Genomic DNA, 16,609 nt, shown 5'->3' on the forward strand with positions numbered 1-16,609 from the left:
TTGGAAAAAAGATTCTTTTTCTCTGTGGATTCTCGAAATTTTCAGGAATAATCCATAGGCGTAGATGCAAAAAACTTGTCTCGCCGTAGGTGCAAGCTTTTTTCAAAAACCCGCGTCTCGATCCTCGTGTGCGACTGAACACGAGGGTAAAGCCAGGGAACGCCCACCGCGTACCCACATAAAAAGCATAGGAGCGAGTTTTTTCTTACGGCACAGGAGAAAAGACGAATATCGCGCCGCTCGCGGTAACGTAATAACGAGGAGGAGAAGGGCCTCTTTTTCCTCTCCTTGTCCCCCGATCGACATTTGTCGCGAGGCCCATTTTGACGCTCCGCCGTGGCTTTCCCACGCTTTTTCTTCCCCAACGAGCGGCTGGAAATTGTTTTTCGAGAGAAATCATATTAGCGGGGCCCCGCGACGGCTGCACTCTGTACACCGCACGTATGTGTGTTTGTTGTACACCGCGGAGCTGGAGATCGGTCGGGGGATCTCCGTGGTGGGCTCTGCCGTCACGTCACCCCCGATTGTTTGCCCCCCTCTTTCGTATGAGGTGGTGTAATTTTTAAAGAAAAAAAAAAAAGTTACAACAGCGTGATAGTAAAGCTGAAAAGTCACTCTTTGTTTTATTGGGTGAAAAAATGTACGACAAAAAATTGTAGCTCGTCGTGATCGTAAAACACGCTCGAACAGAGCCTTTGGGTGTTTTTTTTTTTTTTTTTCTCTCGTTCGAGACGTCGGGGTCCCGAAACTACCGCGTTGATTTGATTAACAGCTTCAGCGTCAACAGAGCCCACTTTGCCGGAGACAAGAACCTTTTAACACGTTCTCCCGACGCCCATCAGAAATAATTATTGATCCTCGGCCATAGGTGCTCGGCAGCAGCAGTAACAATCATAAAAGTAGAGAGAAATCACGACTCCGGTATGGAAATCGTGTAAAAAGAAAGGGGCGACAGAGTTTCTTGAAATTCCTCACTCGGGGCCAAACCACACGCGACTGTGTGGTCTGCAAAGGTACCCGCTGAAACCAGATGAGCTTGAAAAGCAAAGGGCCCTCGAAAAGCCATAAAAAATATAAGGCACTTTCTTCGCAGCCGGTGTATAGGCACAACCCTCCGAAAAGGGATTTTATCGAGTTGGGAGGGGGGGGGGCACGTATAGACGCACGTGCCGGGCACGCGCGTGTTATTTTCGTCCCCCAACGGTGCACAGCGCGCACCGGCACCGGAGAGGGAAAATGAAGAAAGAAAGCGCCGGAAGAGAAGAAGGGGGTAAAAATTAAAGTGGCACCGTCTGCATTTCCATGTATATTTAGACCACCTCCCTCCCTCCCTCGGCAGACTCCGTGAGCGGCGCGTTAGATTAGCATCTCTCTCGGCGTCGGTCCTTCGGGGACCCCGGCTATATAAAACGTTTTTCCGCGCAAACAGCCTCTCGGCTAAGTGAAATTTACGCTATAGCTGCGTTTTGATAAACACCGGGACATGAAATCCAAGAGAAATCGAGCCTCATACTGCACCTACCTATATATACTTATGCGTGTTATTAGGCTCTCTCTCTCTCTCTGGGTGTACCGGATGTCGTTTAATCCGACACACGGAGGGCGGGCGAAATTAAACGCTACTCTCAGACTTTGGAGGAGTAGGTGTGTTGTTGCTATACGTTGTTTAATATCATTACGTTATTTACGACGATCGAAAAGAGACTCACAGTCTTGACGTCAGACTGCCACAGTTGCACGACTTTCGATTCGTCTCGCCTCTGTCCGGAGTAATTAAATTTCATCAAAGAAAGCATACACCTTACAGCTATCGAGCTCAGTTTCACCCTCGTCAAAACCACCGTGTATACGTACTCGGTAATCATATAAGGAATTGTCGTATGATAAATCTTGTGATCCAATGATACTTACCATTGCCTGTTGCATATACCATACCCATCTACTTGACTTGATAATTAATTTTCGCAGTATCATCAGTGTGTATAAACAACCTCGACACGTAGGGTACAACAACCTGGAAGTAACAATGAAGCTTAAGCTAGTGCTTGTAAGCTCAGTTACGAGCGCCTATACACTCGCCTTTCGAGGGACACGAGAGCTTAATTACCAGGCGACAATGAAGAATTTTGGTAGTTTGCAGCTACCGCCCACCTACCCCCTACAGAGCTCTGCATGAAACATTGATTTTTGCTATAAATTATCATTAAATTCACAGTTACGTCCCCCAAAGTGTGCTCTAAGAGCGGTTCATTGGTAAAGCTCGTAAAAAGAGCTCACGCGTATACAGCTACAACTATTCTTCCAACGTGGAAAACTTGGCTGCATCGTATCATCACCCCCCGGCAGATTAGCTGTACCTATATACGCAGCGGTGGATCATCGGTGTCAAAGCAAAGACGCCCGTCATGATGAGCGAAACAGGAGGAGGAGGAAGAAGATAAGTGTACGCGAGAGAGGAAGTGGTGGAAAAAAAAAAGGCTGTTACTTGTAGTCAAAGGGAGCAGTGGAAAGGAGAGAAGAAGATAGTGGGGGCGCATGCGTGGATCCCTACACAGCGGCTCCTCCGACCTGCGATGCGCGAGACACATCTCCGTATACACGTATATATTTATATATATTATACACACAGTAGGTACTTACAGCTTACACGTATTATATAGCGCGTCAGTTCGAAAGAGCGCGCCGAGTTCGCCGTCGCGACCCGTACTCGCAACACACCACCACCGCATCTCCCGATGCTCCCGCTATAGTTGGAGCGACCGCGGCTCTTGGTGCTCGCGTTTTCTTGCCAGTTGCTTGTGCCACGAGGATGACGGCCATCACAACCCAGTGAGCGTGTGCTTTTGCTTTCCCCTTAGTCCGCGTCGAGGGACATTTCATCGATCTCATTTATGCACGAGGCTGGCGGTGGCCGCTGGGGGTTGGCCAGGGTGAGGCCGAGGAACGATGCCTACGTCCATCCGAGCGACGCTCCACTGGCAACCGGCATCGGGGATCGCTATCTTACGGGACCCACGGTGAGTCAGGGCTATATTGGCCATCACATCGATGGGTGCAACGTTGCGAATGATTATACAAAATCTCTCGGTTTGGTTTTCATTTGCTTTGTATACATTTATATATAGGTATTACGTTCTGCACACGCAACTATCATGCGTCATGATCATCATTGAGTTATATTCGCTGTGTGTTTTAACAATAAACGACCGGTTAAACTTTTGTTTGTATGCGTATATACGTATCGAATAAAAAAAAGTCTACGCTTATTGTTACGTCGGTGCAGTGTGTACATATTATTGTTTGGTGCGGTGTTGACAATTCTTATCGGGGATATATTATATATACGAGGGCGGGGAGGAAAAATGGTGCCGCGATCTAATCTGAAAGGCGGATCGAAGAGAAGCATAAATCGGCACCGCTATAGATCAAAGGAGGAACGGGCTTAGAAAAAATCCAAGTGAGTCGGCGTACCGATAATTTTAATGTGAAAAAAAAGAGAGGGGGGGGGGGGTAATGTGTTATTGTACGCTCGCCACTGTGCTGGTGTGCATAATAATAAATATACACTCAGCGAGTACGAGTACTAATTGCGGCAGCGTGCAAAGATGTACGGCGACGTAATAACTTCTTTGCTATCGTTATCTCGTTGGGGAGGTTGCCGGCAATCGGTTGGCGGCGTAACAACGCGAGCGTGTGTATACGCGCTCCAGAATTTTCCATTCTACAGTGCAGTGGCACGAAAAGAGCTCCGTTGAGCCGAGGAAGCCTGGTTTATTAATAACACCGAACACTATGCTGCACGCCTCGATTTTCTGGGTTATGGTGGAAATAACTTGTTTGGAGTGTGTGGGTATATAGAAGGGCTCACAAAAGGTGCGCCCTCGCTGCTCGCGAATCCAAACAGCCGCGCGGCGTGTAAACATCAAACTTCTCCCCCGGCGACTCCGTGGAACACCAGCTGCCCTCCGCTCTTGCGTCACTGGCTATTCTCGTTTGCATTTTTATCGCCTCCGCGCGGAGGTTCGCGACGCCTGGGCTATACGGAGAGCCCAAATTTTTTTTCTTCTTTTCTTCGTGTTTCTACTTCGTTTGCTCGTTTGTTCCGACAAATTTTCGTAAACGCTGGGAGTCGCTTTTTTATCGGCACAGGGGGTGAGCCGCTTCCAGGAGTCGATTCTCTCTTAATTGAGATGTTTCATATTCACGGGACATTAACTTCATCGGCTTTTGCACGATGCCGAATGGCGAGTTTGCAAATTTTTCTTTTTTTTTCCTTCATCGACTGTGTCAAAGCGGTATGATTGATTTTGCGTAGACTATATTACGTGTATGGCTGTACCTTGACGGATACGGCGACTTTTTACAATAACTCTTTCATCCGCTTGAATAGTGATGAATCGAGATAGTAAGGTGGTTTTATCGTTTTAAAATTAACTCAAGGCGGAAATTTTTATACTTTTTTTTTACTAATATTATTTTAATCAGTGTTTTAAAGAGCTGAGCAGTCAAATCGTCAGACAATACTTCAACGAATTATGCTGTATGGACCATTTTTGAATGTAAATCTAAATGACTCAAAGTACTTGACTTGTTTCATAATATGTTATTTTTTCAAAATTTATTAATATGTACAAAAAATTCATCAATATCAGTCGACACAGAAAAATATCTTTACTTAAGAATGACATAAATTTTATGCTATCATCGTAGCTTCGTTTATTCAAAGATACTTTAACGAAAAAAAAGAAATATCCTTTTTTGTTACAATGGACTCAATCGACAGTCACATGGTTTACACCCCATACAGCATTATCAATCAATAGCTTGAACGAATTCTGTATTTTAGATAAATTACTCAAGTCGCAGCTATAAGTAAAGGTTAGCAAACAAGTGTACGGACTGTTGCCACTGTTGGCCATGCCCAGTGTAACAGGAATATATATCCTCACGTGTCATGATATACCTATGCTCGTGAACGGAAATGAGGGGAGACTGTAATACGGTGATGTATCAATGCATTACGATACCCACACGTATATATAACTTCACAATCGCGCATCAAGTGTCAGACGCCTCGAATTACGATTGTGTACAATACGTATTTCTTTTAAAAAACGATTTCGAGCTTTCTTCGCGTGCTCATTGATATTTTAGTTACGTAGGAGACTCACATTTTTTTTCCAAATGTATGGACACCTTTGCTGCTTGAGCTTATCCTATTGCACTACGATTACCGTTGAGAGGAGAATAACATTAGAAGTAAAAAAAAAAAAAAACCTTTATATCGCGTGGGGCTTCAGTACAGTCGGTCACCACTGTCCCTTTCAGGTATATATAAGTACACCTACTCGTTTAACATAGATAAGTATAACAGGTGGAGTAAAAAACAGGCGCAATCTCGGACTCCTACGAGCTGGCACACACCCTTATCTGCGAGTATAGGTTTATTTATTTATTAACCTATATTGTTGCGAAAATGAGCAAATTTTCAACTGAAACTGTGAAAAGATAAAAACCAGTCAATATGTATATTTATTCGTGGTAGCTGGTTTTGAGAAGATAACGCGCTCAACATCATGAACTTGCTACACGAGCAAGCGTATAACGTGTATATTATCTGCTGTGCAAAAAAAGTATTGCAGGAGCAACGGTGTCAGTTTTCCAAGTGAGGCTTTCTCGTTATTTGTCCAACCACACAATTTCCTTACCTCCTTACTCGGTGTAATGTTATCTACGTGTGAGCGGAAAAACTTTTAAAACAATAAAATGTTACCATCTGTGCCAAATAATAGTGTCAGCAATGTAGAGTAGGTTACTTTAACTGTTTATCATTTCGATCAATGAACATTACCTGCTTTGTTACCGAAGTTGCCCGGAAAAATATTTTCAAATGAAAATTCCAACACATTTTTTGCTATTCATATATGTTTTATTAACAACAACAACAAAAACTTGTCCAATACATTTTTTGAGCAGTCTTGGAGAAGCAAACACCAATTACGGCGAATAAAAGAAAAACGTTGAGAAATAACCCCTAAAGAAACAATAAAGTAAAGCCACGTGATGGCTATACCATTTAAGGATCTGCAAGACACACCTTGTGCTCTACATTCGACTTTATCTAAAGAAAAAGATAATCGTTTACTTTTTATATACACAGTCAACATAACACATCGCTTGTATATGACATGAATGATTGGACGATTTATTTATAATGAAAACGAAAGTACTCGCGAACGTGCAAATCCATGTAATTGGTTAATTTAACAAAATTATACATTGAAAAAAAAAAAAAAAAAAAAATTGTGTCCCTCATCACCCGTCTATTTTCCCTATTAGAGACTACTGTTATATCCTCCCTTTCTGACACTTTCGATCATTCATTTCGATCCGTAATATCTCGCTTCGAAGCCTCTTCCTCCGTACAACAGGCACCACCTCATCTATTCGCCCTGTCATCCGTCCTCTCCCTCTTTGTCTCGATCCCCGAGGACACCAGGAGTGAATATTCCGCGCATCGAGTGCAATCAGAGCTGCGTCGAATGTGCTTCCTGTGCGCTAGTTTTCGAGAGCGGGAGCGGCCAATACCCATTAGCTGTCATCACGTGCGCCTCGCGTGACGGGCCGCCTGGACGAATCGAAAGTCCATTGGTGATGGTATAGTCGCGCGGGTGAGAAATGAACGTGTTAACGCGACACGACTTCATGTGGGCTCCTTTCTCTATCTTTTGCTCACCTAAACGATATCTTTTGTCACGCGGTAAAATTCGCATCTGTTGAGAAAAATTACGAATTGGAATCAGTTTTTCCTTGTTTTCCATCCCATGTATATATAATATGTACCTGAGGTATAAAATTTAATGCTCTTTCCCATAGACTTGAAGCTCGAGTGTCGTAAAATCGGTCCACCTCGCGATAAAATTCCCATCCAATAAGCTACATGACAGGGAGATATAAAGAGAGCGAGAGGGACTACATCAGCACAACGTGATGTACCGTTATAATATACTCCTCGCGCATACACTCTCTCTCTCTCTTTTTTTTTTTTTTTTTCACACATTCGTGTCGCTAATACCGATATCACGAGAGAAGGGAGAAGGAAATTTGACGCGGGAATCCACCGATCCTCAACGCTTTACCTTTTCAAGGAGCACGTTCGATCTCCTCTTTATATAATATACGGTGGTATAGACAAATAACCCATACACGTACCTACTCTGTTTATCCTTTTTGCACACGTGGCGGCATGCTTTTTCTTCTGGGGGACACTTGATCTTTTCGCTTAGTATGCACACTCTGCATATATGTATGTACCCATGCGCGCGCCCTACATGTCATGCCACACGCGAGAGGAGAAAGAGGATACCGTTTGTTTCCAGTTATATACACTTACGAATTTTGCAGCGAGTACATAGTTATATTAATTAATGCTCCCGAGAGTGAAACTCGAGAGACGCGTAGCATATGCGTTTGGTCATTCAGGGCTCACTTTGGTGACTCGTGTATCACACTTTTATCGACTGCTACCGAATTTCCGACCATTACCTTGCTTTTGTCGTCACTTTATTATTTTCATCTCTCCATCTTTTTATCACTCAATGAGGATTGTCTCTTTGACTAGTACGACTTGATTACAAACTGGAATATGTATATTGCCTCGGTATATCTAAACATGTCAGGGACATATTCTGGAATTGTTTTTTTTTACCTTTTCGTCCGTCTGGTTTTTTGTACAGTAATGCATCGAAAATTGATTTATCGGCACGGACTCTCATGCAAAAAAGCAGACATAGCGAAATTTGTATCATTATCAGAGAATAGCTGTATAAAAAACCAATCTTGATGAAAAGTGACACAAAAAAACTGGCGTCTGAAAGTTTGTGCGATTTCGAAATGATTGAGCCCCGAAACGGTAAAATTTACTGCCTGTTATTTGAGATGTTGACGAAAACGTTGACAACAAACGCTAAATTGCTCATACAAACGCGGTCCAATGCTATTTTAAATGAATTGTCATGGTCTGAAATTTTTTGTGAATTAATAATAGTCATGCATGCAGAGAAACAACATTGCCACAAAAACGAAAAATACCTAATTTTCACAGTGTAATATCCTTGAGTACCTGATACTATATACAACCTGTACGCCCAGCGCCATGTATACCAAATAGCTTATCTACGCAGCCTCATTATCCGCTCCTCTGCGCTAATCGCTCAATCGATGAAGCACTTTGTTTGCGTCCCTCCGGAGAGCAAAATTACATCACAAATTAACTTACATATTTACACTTATGTACCTGCTGGCTCTATGCAACATAGCAGTATACTTCGTTTGGGTATTAACACAAATATTTTAAAAAATTCATCTCGCACCCACCGAAAAATAAGTAAAAAAAAATAACGAATGGATAAACTTACCATCGAGTCGTGGTTACTACAGTACACTTCACAAAAACAACCGTGTGAAATTTCGTACCTACTCGCGATAAATTGAGCGCCAGTCATGTATAATTATATAAGTGGCCCAACCAAGGCCGCATAATTCCTTACACACGTATATATATATATATATATATATATATATATATATATGTGTGTACCGGCATACCTGCACCTTATATTATATTATAGACTACAAGGGGGTGAGACGGTCGCTTATGCCGTGCGGGAGGTTGCATCTTGTATACTGTTAATCGTTACACCCAAGCGATCGCGTCATTTCCGTTTAATAACGATAAGATTATGCCACCGTCGTAAATTTTTTTTTTTCTTTTTTCGTCGACGCTCTTCAGAACGTCCTTGCCGCGTACAATGTAACGTAACGATGTGCCCCCACTGTAGGTGCAACAATCGTCTCTTGCTTGACGGTCTTTTTTCTCTTCTCCCTATACACGCGTGATCTGCTGTGATCATCGCGTTGAGATAATACTACATACCTGCTATAGGGCCCCTTTGAAAACAGATCGATGGAGATATTCCAGCTCTTTGTCACGTGTAAGTTGAATTTTTCAGCTATAAACAGTAAGACTTGGGGATGCTGCATGCGATCGTTAAAATTAGCCTCGTTTTTCCTATGAATACCCCTGTTCCTGTTAATCAACATAATGCAGGCACGTTACAGCTACTGTTTGCCCCCTTTTTTTTTTTCCTTTTGGCTGGATCGAGATGACCATGACTTGTTTTTATGTCCGTGTATGCACGTGCGTACGTCATTATAGCACCTGGTAGTAAAACTGAACCTTGCGAAGGATAAATAATTTTTTCTGATCAAATCGCAGTTGAAAAACTCGTTTTGATTCATCTAATCGAGCACTTGAATAATATTATACATGCGGGAACTTTTTTTTTCACCCTACAAAGATCTATTATCACCGTGTTGGTTCTGCAATTTTTTTCCTTCCGACTAAGAGTACCTATAATAATTTAATGACACGTTTTTTTTTTTTTATTGCGAATAAAAACAAAGTCAAGTGTTTTTCTCGATTCCGCGACTATTGAGCTATTATTTTCATTTCACTTGATAATTCGTGTACAAGTATATGCTTTTATCTCGATGCGAGAAGAACTACAAACCACGTATTGAAAACCAAACACTTTACCCATAAATTTTTAAACGACACGGAGCATCAATATGCACGCTCCTCCAATTGGTTTACCAAAACATCCCCGAAAAACTTTGATCTTCGGAGCTCGTGAAAAATTCAGGCCAATCGACGGCCTCACCCGGTTATCCGAAGTGCCAATAAAAGCTCTATGCCCCTCTCCACCGGAGTACTTTGTCGCCGTCCAGATAAGAGCGCATTCGCCCCCCGCAGAAATGCGTTTGGCAGCGGCCGGCACGTCGGAGGGTGAACTGCAAGAGATCGAAAAGCCAAAGTCATGTAGGTACACGTAGTCGATATGGCAATGTCACTTGGCACAAGAAGCGAGGGCTGTGGAGACGCGTATTGTACATAATATGGCACCGCGATGGTGTACGTGTGTACGTGATCGGGGGTGCGCCGCCAAGGTATAGACGTTGGCTCATCTGCGCCGTCGCCGTGCACGAATATACGCAGATGTATATATACAGTCCCCGTTGGTGGTGTACGTACGGCTCTGGACCGCCGCCGCCCCTCCGCAGTATCCGCAGCGCGCCAGGGCGGCTCCCGCAGTGTAAACGTCTCGCCCGCCGGTGCGTGAATCCTCGTGATCCCTGTCGCACGCGTGGTGCGTCATCTATGTAGTGTAGGTGTATCGTAGGGCCCCCACAGTGCATCGCTGACACGTGCGAGGAAGCACCGTTTATCGTTTCCAAGCACCAGTTGCCCTACCGAGCCTCCTTGAGTATATAACATTATCGCGCGTGTCGGGGTGGAAAACAGTTCTGATGATGTAGCCACCAGTCCATGTACCCATACGCATGTGGCTTGAAAGTTGGACCGGCTGCTGTACTTGAAAAATGTACCTGCAGATTGCTCGCTCTGTCGCTCGACGTTTTTTTTTTTCGTCTCAGGCCGCAAGTCGCGTCGGAGATTGCTGCGTGTTACGTTACGTCCGCACGATGTTGCGGCTACAGAAGCAACGTTGTGTGTATATCTATATGCACGTATAACGGCGACGACAAAGAAAGCGTGAATTGATCGGGCACGTTTGAATATGTATATACATATTATAATATACTTATTCGCGTGCACGCAATTATACGTGATGTTTCATGGTTATTATTATTATCATCATCATTGTTACACGTACAACATGGGTATATAAAGTGCGTGTTGGGTGTGTATTGTAAAAGTCTTAACGAGTCACGTGTGTAAATGTAGATGGCCGTCGAATAAATGAGCGCTAAATCAATTTCAATGGGAGTTAGTTATTTATAAGCTCAACGAGTATAGGTATATCACTGATAAACGTTTCGCTCGTGCGTATATGTATATATTAAGGGGGTATATATATATTATGTATCGTGCTTTCGTTGCTTTTGTTTTTTAAATAGCGTATAGGTACGTGCTTCCGTGCTCGCTCTACAATCTCGACGCGTGAAATTGCACGCGCGCGCGTGCTCCCCCACCCTCCTTTTGCTGGTTCGCATTTTTTTATTTACGCGTGTATGCCATATCGTTTGCCGGGCGTGATGTTTGTCGTACTTTTTTTTTTTTATTTTCACGTCCTGCGGCACCCGCGGTCCTTGCATTTTCAATCGATGTGCGTGGCACAGTAGGGGAGGAAAGAAACATTGAAAATGACAGGATATAAATGTGTACATGTCTAATGTTTTTTTTTTCCTCTTTTTTTGCTTCCCTTTAAAAATCTGCGTACCACATAACGTGTATATATGATATACAATCTCGGATTATGCAACGGTAGAGAAGTAACACGAGGGTCCTGGCTCTACGAGTGTTTCAAGTGCACGGGAGAAGAAAATAACCGGCTCCTCATCCTCTTGTCCTGATGTGCCCTTTAGCTCCTTTCTCGGTGTATTATGTCTTTGGGTCGGTGTTTTCTTTCTCGAGCACCAGCGTGACAAAGTATTGAATATTTTACGGTTCTGTTTCACTGCAAGCCAGTTTTACTCAATGGGAAGTAAAAAGAAAAAAAAACGAGAGATAAAAATAGTGACTAGTTTTTCAATAATAGCTGTGGGTACTGTTGGACGTGAAAATATCTGTCGACAATAAAAAAAAAAAATAAAAAATAATTGAAAAAACTAATACAGAGAACAATAAGTAAGGAGATGACGGACGCTTGGATTGAAAGTGCATATATTATGTATCCCGATGTGGAAAAAAAAGGTTTTTGAAATATGACAAACTCAAACACGGGTTCGTCGTCGCGTTCGTGGAGTAGAAAAAAGAGCCCTTATCGTAACGAGCGTTTGAGCAGCAGTAGCCTCGTGAACAGTGATTTTCGAAACGGAAACGTTGAAAACCCGAAAAATTTCGTCATTTCGCAAGTGGACACGGAGACTCTGCTGCACAGAATAGCATTTACCATCTGGCACGCGGCACTTCACATCGAACGCGAGGTGCGTCACTTTTGTCGGAATCAGCAGCGACGACGTTTTTTATATACTTAAAATAACAATGATCTGTTTTGTACCTACTTATACTTTGATCTGTAGCTTTGCCGACGTAATTACAGGAAAACAATTATTACTTTAATCGTCACGTACCTGTACTTTGATTGTTCTAAAAATTACCAATCGTAATAAGATGTTTTTTTTTTTTCTATGTGTTTTAGCACAATGGGGGTTACGAGACACAGCCGAGGAACGCCAGTACGCCTGTACGTAACAAACAGCAACAGCAACAACAACAACAACAACAGCAGCAACATGAGCAGGTATGATTAACAGTACCCAAAAATGTTTATCCTCCTGATTTTCGCGTAAATTTTTTTCCACCCTTTATTCAACGTACAACAATGCTAATAACTACCCCTTCAACGCGCCATGTACCAACTATACATACTATCGACGCACAGTACAGTACAAATTAAAGACTTTTACCAAAATATTGAAGCTCGAAAGCATCAGACGGTATCACTATAGGTAATTTGAATCGCGTAATTTCGAATATACACATCGAGTTCAACGAGCACTGGGTTATAGTATAGCGTCATGTATATATCTCGATGTTGAAAGCCCCAAATGCATTATTTTCAAGTAGTGTCCTCTTGTATACATATATGGCTGACCAAAAGGGCTCGACGACTTGCATCTCCGGCTCAGTTAGAAAAGAAGCGCTCATCGCGATTACTTGCCATTCGCATCAATCTATATCCCGGGTAAGCAAGCATATAAGCGCCGATAGTCGGAAAGTTGTTTCTGCCGTCGCAATCGCCGCAAGAATCTCGGCATTCGGGTGATCGGCTCGACGAAATCTAACGCCTCCGCGGAGCGTCGATCGGCGTGGGTATACGTGTTTCATACCCACCTACGCGCTTTTGAGTATATTTTTACGAAACAGGTGCGAGAACGCTGGGTTTTATCCGCGAGAGTCGGGGGGGGGGGGAGGGAGTTTATTATTAGCATTGTTCTTCGCCGCCGACTCGTTTAATTTCATTCACGCCGATCCGTTCGATCCCAGCCGAGCTTTTATTCGTTTTTCCCCGATTTGATCGGTTGCTACGCGTACCTGAATCTACGGTTAAAAAACATACACGCCCCGGGCGATTTTCATTACAGTCCGCCTCCGCGGCAGCGTGTCACACCCGAGACGGGCAGCTGCAAATTGAAAAGTTAACGATTACCTATTCGCTCGAGCGACGAAAAATCGGGCGCCCTCCTGTATTTACGACAACGGCGCTCTCTCGCTCGCCCACTCGCGTTTACGACACCAAATCGTAAATATACATGTACCTATATAATGCGTCGTGCACTTGGGTAAAATTTCGCAGATGCATCCCTTTCGTTTTTTCTTTCTTGCGTTTGTGGTTTTTGCGCGATACATTCCCGAGAAGCAAAACACCGCGAGGGAGAAAAAGAATTACGACTCGAGGAGTTTTGCGTTTGGTTTTGCCAGCGGTGGCCGTGTCGTGGAGGTATACTCGTACGCTACGCGAAAGAAGAAGTACACGGCAGACGATCGTTTCGGGGTTGAGTCGTAAAATTTTGCAAAAGTCCGGGGCACTCGTACAGTCCAAAACAAAGAAGCAGAAACTCTTTTCGCGCGTGTATAAGGATAAACCGTACAGTGTCGGGTGTATAAATCTTTTATGGTCACGAAATACACGTCAGGTGGTATTGAGCAGGTGAAAAATGTCGATGGAAAACCTCGTAGCAATTTTTTTTGACGCTATACGCGAGAGGCTCAATGAAACAGCTTCCGATTGACAACGGTATTAGCTATACAACGGACGTTATCGTCGTTGAGCCCATCGTCCGTTTGGATTACTCCACGGCGTTATAACTGCCGTATATGCGCAGGAATGTGTTTGCCGTCGCGTTCTTGATATAAAAAGCCCGCCAATAAACACCAATCAGTGAATGTCACTGGAGATGAAATAAGTCCCACTCCAAGAGTCAAGACACGCGATACGTTCAGCTCCCTCGTACCTCGAACGTTTTTATATACACTTGTGCAACTCACGGGCACGCGTATTAGTATAGTGGCAGTAAATTTCGTACGCGAGACGTTGACCCGCGCTGCTGTTGTACGATAAGCTTGTCGCGCGTGGAGTTTCACGTCAACTGCAACCGCATAACAATTGCGGAGTTCATAATCTTTCACGACGATGAGTTTTTCACGAGGGGATATTTAAACATAAACAATATTTTATTGTTCGGTTTGACCCACCAATACAACGCATCGAGTTACACGCACGAGCTCTGGTGTATACCCATCGTCTCTAATTAACATGACATATTATATAGATTATACGCACATAGCAGACAGAGCACGCGTATCACGTTGTATTATTAGAATCTCCGGCGCTAATGCACTTCTAAAACCACAAAACTCGATATACCTATCATACGATACTCGTTCGCTTGTTTGCACATTATCGTAAAGTAGGAACACCTACACATAATAACTCGAGCATATCGTTGTGTAGGTATATACATGCATCCACATTTACGCAATAGCCGCGAGTCTCTCCTGCCTGTTGAACGGTATCAGCAAAAATTCGCGTCCTTTACGTAATGAGCAAAAAAATATGGTGGTAACGTAGCAGTAACAATACCTATATGTATTTAATGGTCTCGTGCGTGCAGAGCACAAACTTGGGGATATTGTAAAGCGCAGAAACTCGCCGTCTTTACGAAATAGAGCGCCCAAGCAGTCTGGGACTCGGCGTCGCGCGTACCTATACTTGCGTCAAACAGATTTTTTATTTTTCATCATCCAAGGTTTCCGAAACAATTGATCAAGTATCCTTCGCCACGAAAGTAATTTTTATAACTCCACCTATACTGTTTGAACGCATAGATTAAATTGACGATGAGTGAAGATCCCTGTGTGCTTACTGCGGTCGCTACGGAGTGTGGTGCATAATATCGAAAAATCGTGAAAAACTGTGTAGGGCCGCGCGATATGGCGCAACAACAAACGTACACCGTGAGGATCATTTACGAGCCGACGTACACCACCGCCCCAAATACGAGCAAGGTGAAGGCGTATTTTAACGAAATTGATTTCATATTACCCAACGGAAAACCAAAACTATGAAAAAGATCTCGTAGAGTATCGTAGCAAGGACATAAGTATATACCTACATAGTGTAAAAATGGCCTTGCTCTGGTCTTTGTGTCGCAGGCACAGGTCACGCCACCGGCAAAGCCCCAGAGGACGCCGGGCGTTGGCGCGGACGCGACGGCGGTGGTTTCCTCGTTCAAGGGGGCCGTCAGCAACACCAGCAGTGGAGGTAGCAGCAGCAGCAGCAGCAACAGCAGCAACGGCTACAGCAACGGCCGCGTCAGCGAGGTGATGGAGCTGTGCTACGTCACCGAGAGGATAATAGCCCTCTGGTACAGGGAGGACGCCCGTGGGGTCTTGGAGCACGCGACGTCTCTGCTTAGGGGCAAACACGCCGACAATTACATGGTTACTACATTACACGCATACCCTACTATATATATATACTCTTGTTTCATACATCCGCGGTGCGCGTATATCGTCGTCATCAATACCTTCGTCGTCATCCTTAGTCTTACCTATATTTTCCTAATCAACTCGTGATCGTCGTTACCTAATATACCTACATGATTATTGTACTCGCTCTCACGCGTGTTTTTGCTAAAGCTTTGTTTTTCCTCCACTGACTATACCTCTGTCGACCATGATATACATTTTTTTTGTTCGAAGTTTCGCAAGGTTAAAAAAAAAAAAAGAATGTTGATATTGTCTTGTTTCCAAAATCCCAAAAGTTGAGTGAAATTTTTGTAAAATTGAAAATAATTGTCTTAAGAATGTACCAAGCGCGCAAGAGACTTAATAACGGCACATCAATCTCATGAATGAAAAAAATCACTTTATGTATATTTTTTTTCGTGATAAAGAAATATCGAGTCTACTTATTGAGTAAACCGAAAAAGGCTGTAATTTAAAGTAAAGTTCGGATGCCAAAAAAAAAAAAAAAAAAAAAAAAAAGTCGAGCGAATGGAATATCCTAGCTAGTGGCGAGTAGGTCAATGATTCCCGGCCAATCTTGTAGATCTTCAATCTGTCGTCGAGCCAAGCGAGCGAGCCAAACACGCGGGAGGTGGGATGGCCCCAGGCGCTGGCACCGAGTCTGGAGAGGCTGTGTGCCCTCTGCAAGGAGCTGGACTCCTGGCTGAATGCCGCCTCGAACCGCGTCGTCGTTCTACATGCCAGGTGCTTATTATCGACACCATTTCATTTTTTTTTTTTCCAATTTCAAAGTATTTTTATCATTTTCGAAAACCTTTCGGTAAAGAAAATAATGATCCGTTGCCGGGGTTTCATCGTAATTTTCATTATTTTTTTCATTTGTCCACTTTAGGGGCAGTAAAGAGCGACTGGGCGTAGCCGTATCGGCGTACATGAACTACAGCAGCATCTGCGGGAGCCGCGACCAAGCCCTCGACAGGTTCGCCATGAGACGATTCCTCGACGACAAAATCGGCCCGCTCGGCGTCCCCTCCCACAGAAGGTCAATAAACAACC

At 43.6% G+C, this 16,609-nt stretch overlaps 1 protein-coding gene across 1 annotated transcript in view; it reads left to right on the forward strand.

Moving 5' to 3' along the window:
- by (focal adhesion protein tensin) overlaps nt 1-16,609 on the forward strand; it is a 143,296-nt gene that overhangs the window by 96,310 nt on the left and 30,377 nt on the right. Inside the window, exons 5-10 of the mRNA XM_089590500.1 lie at nt 2,859-3,017; nt 12,222-12,323; nt 15,239-15,312; nt 15,352-15,526; nt 16,137-16,297; nt 16,446-16,595. Coding sequence (XP_089446626.1) covers nt 2,859-3,017; nt 12,222-12,323; nt 15,239-15,312; nt 15,352-15,526; nt 16,137-16,297; nt 16,446-16,595 — 821 coding nt within the window. The remainder of the gene's footprint in view (nt 1-2,858; nt 3,018-12,221; nt 12,324-15,238; nt 15,313-15,351; nt 15,527-16,136; nt 16,298-16,445; nt 16,596-16,609) is intronic.

Source organism: Copidosoma floridanum, unplaced genomic scaffold, assembly GCF_036245765.1.
Source record: "Copidosoma floridanum isolate Cflo_tuat_1 unplaced genomic scaffold, Cflo_Japanese_pri ptg000012l, whole genome shotgun sequence".
Classification (NCBI taxonomy): Eukaryota; Metazoa; Arthropoda; class Insecta; order Hymenoptera; family Encyrtidae; genus Copidosoma; species Copidosoma floridanum.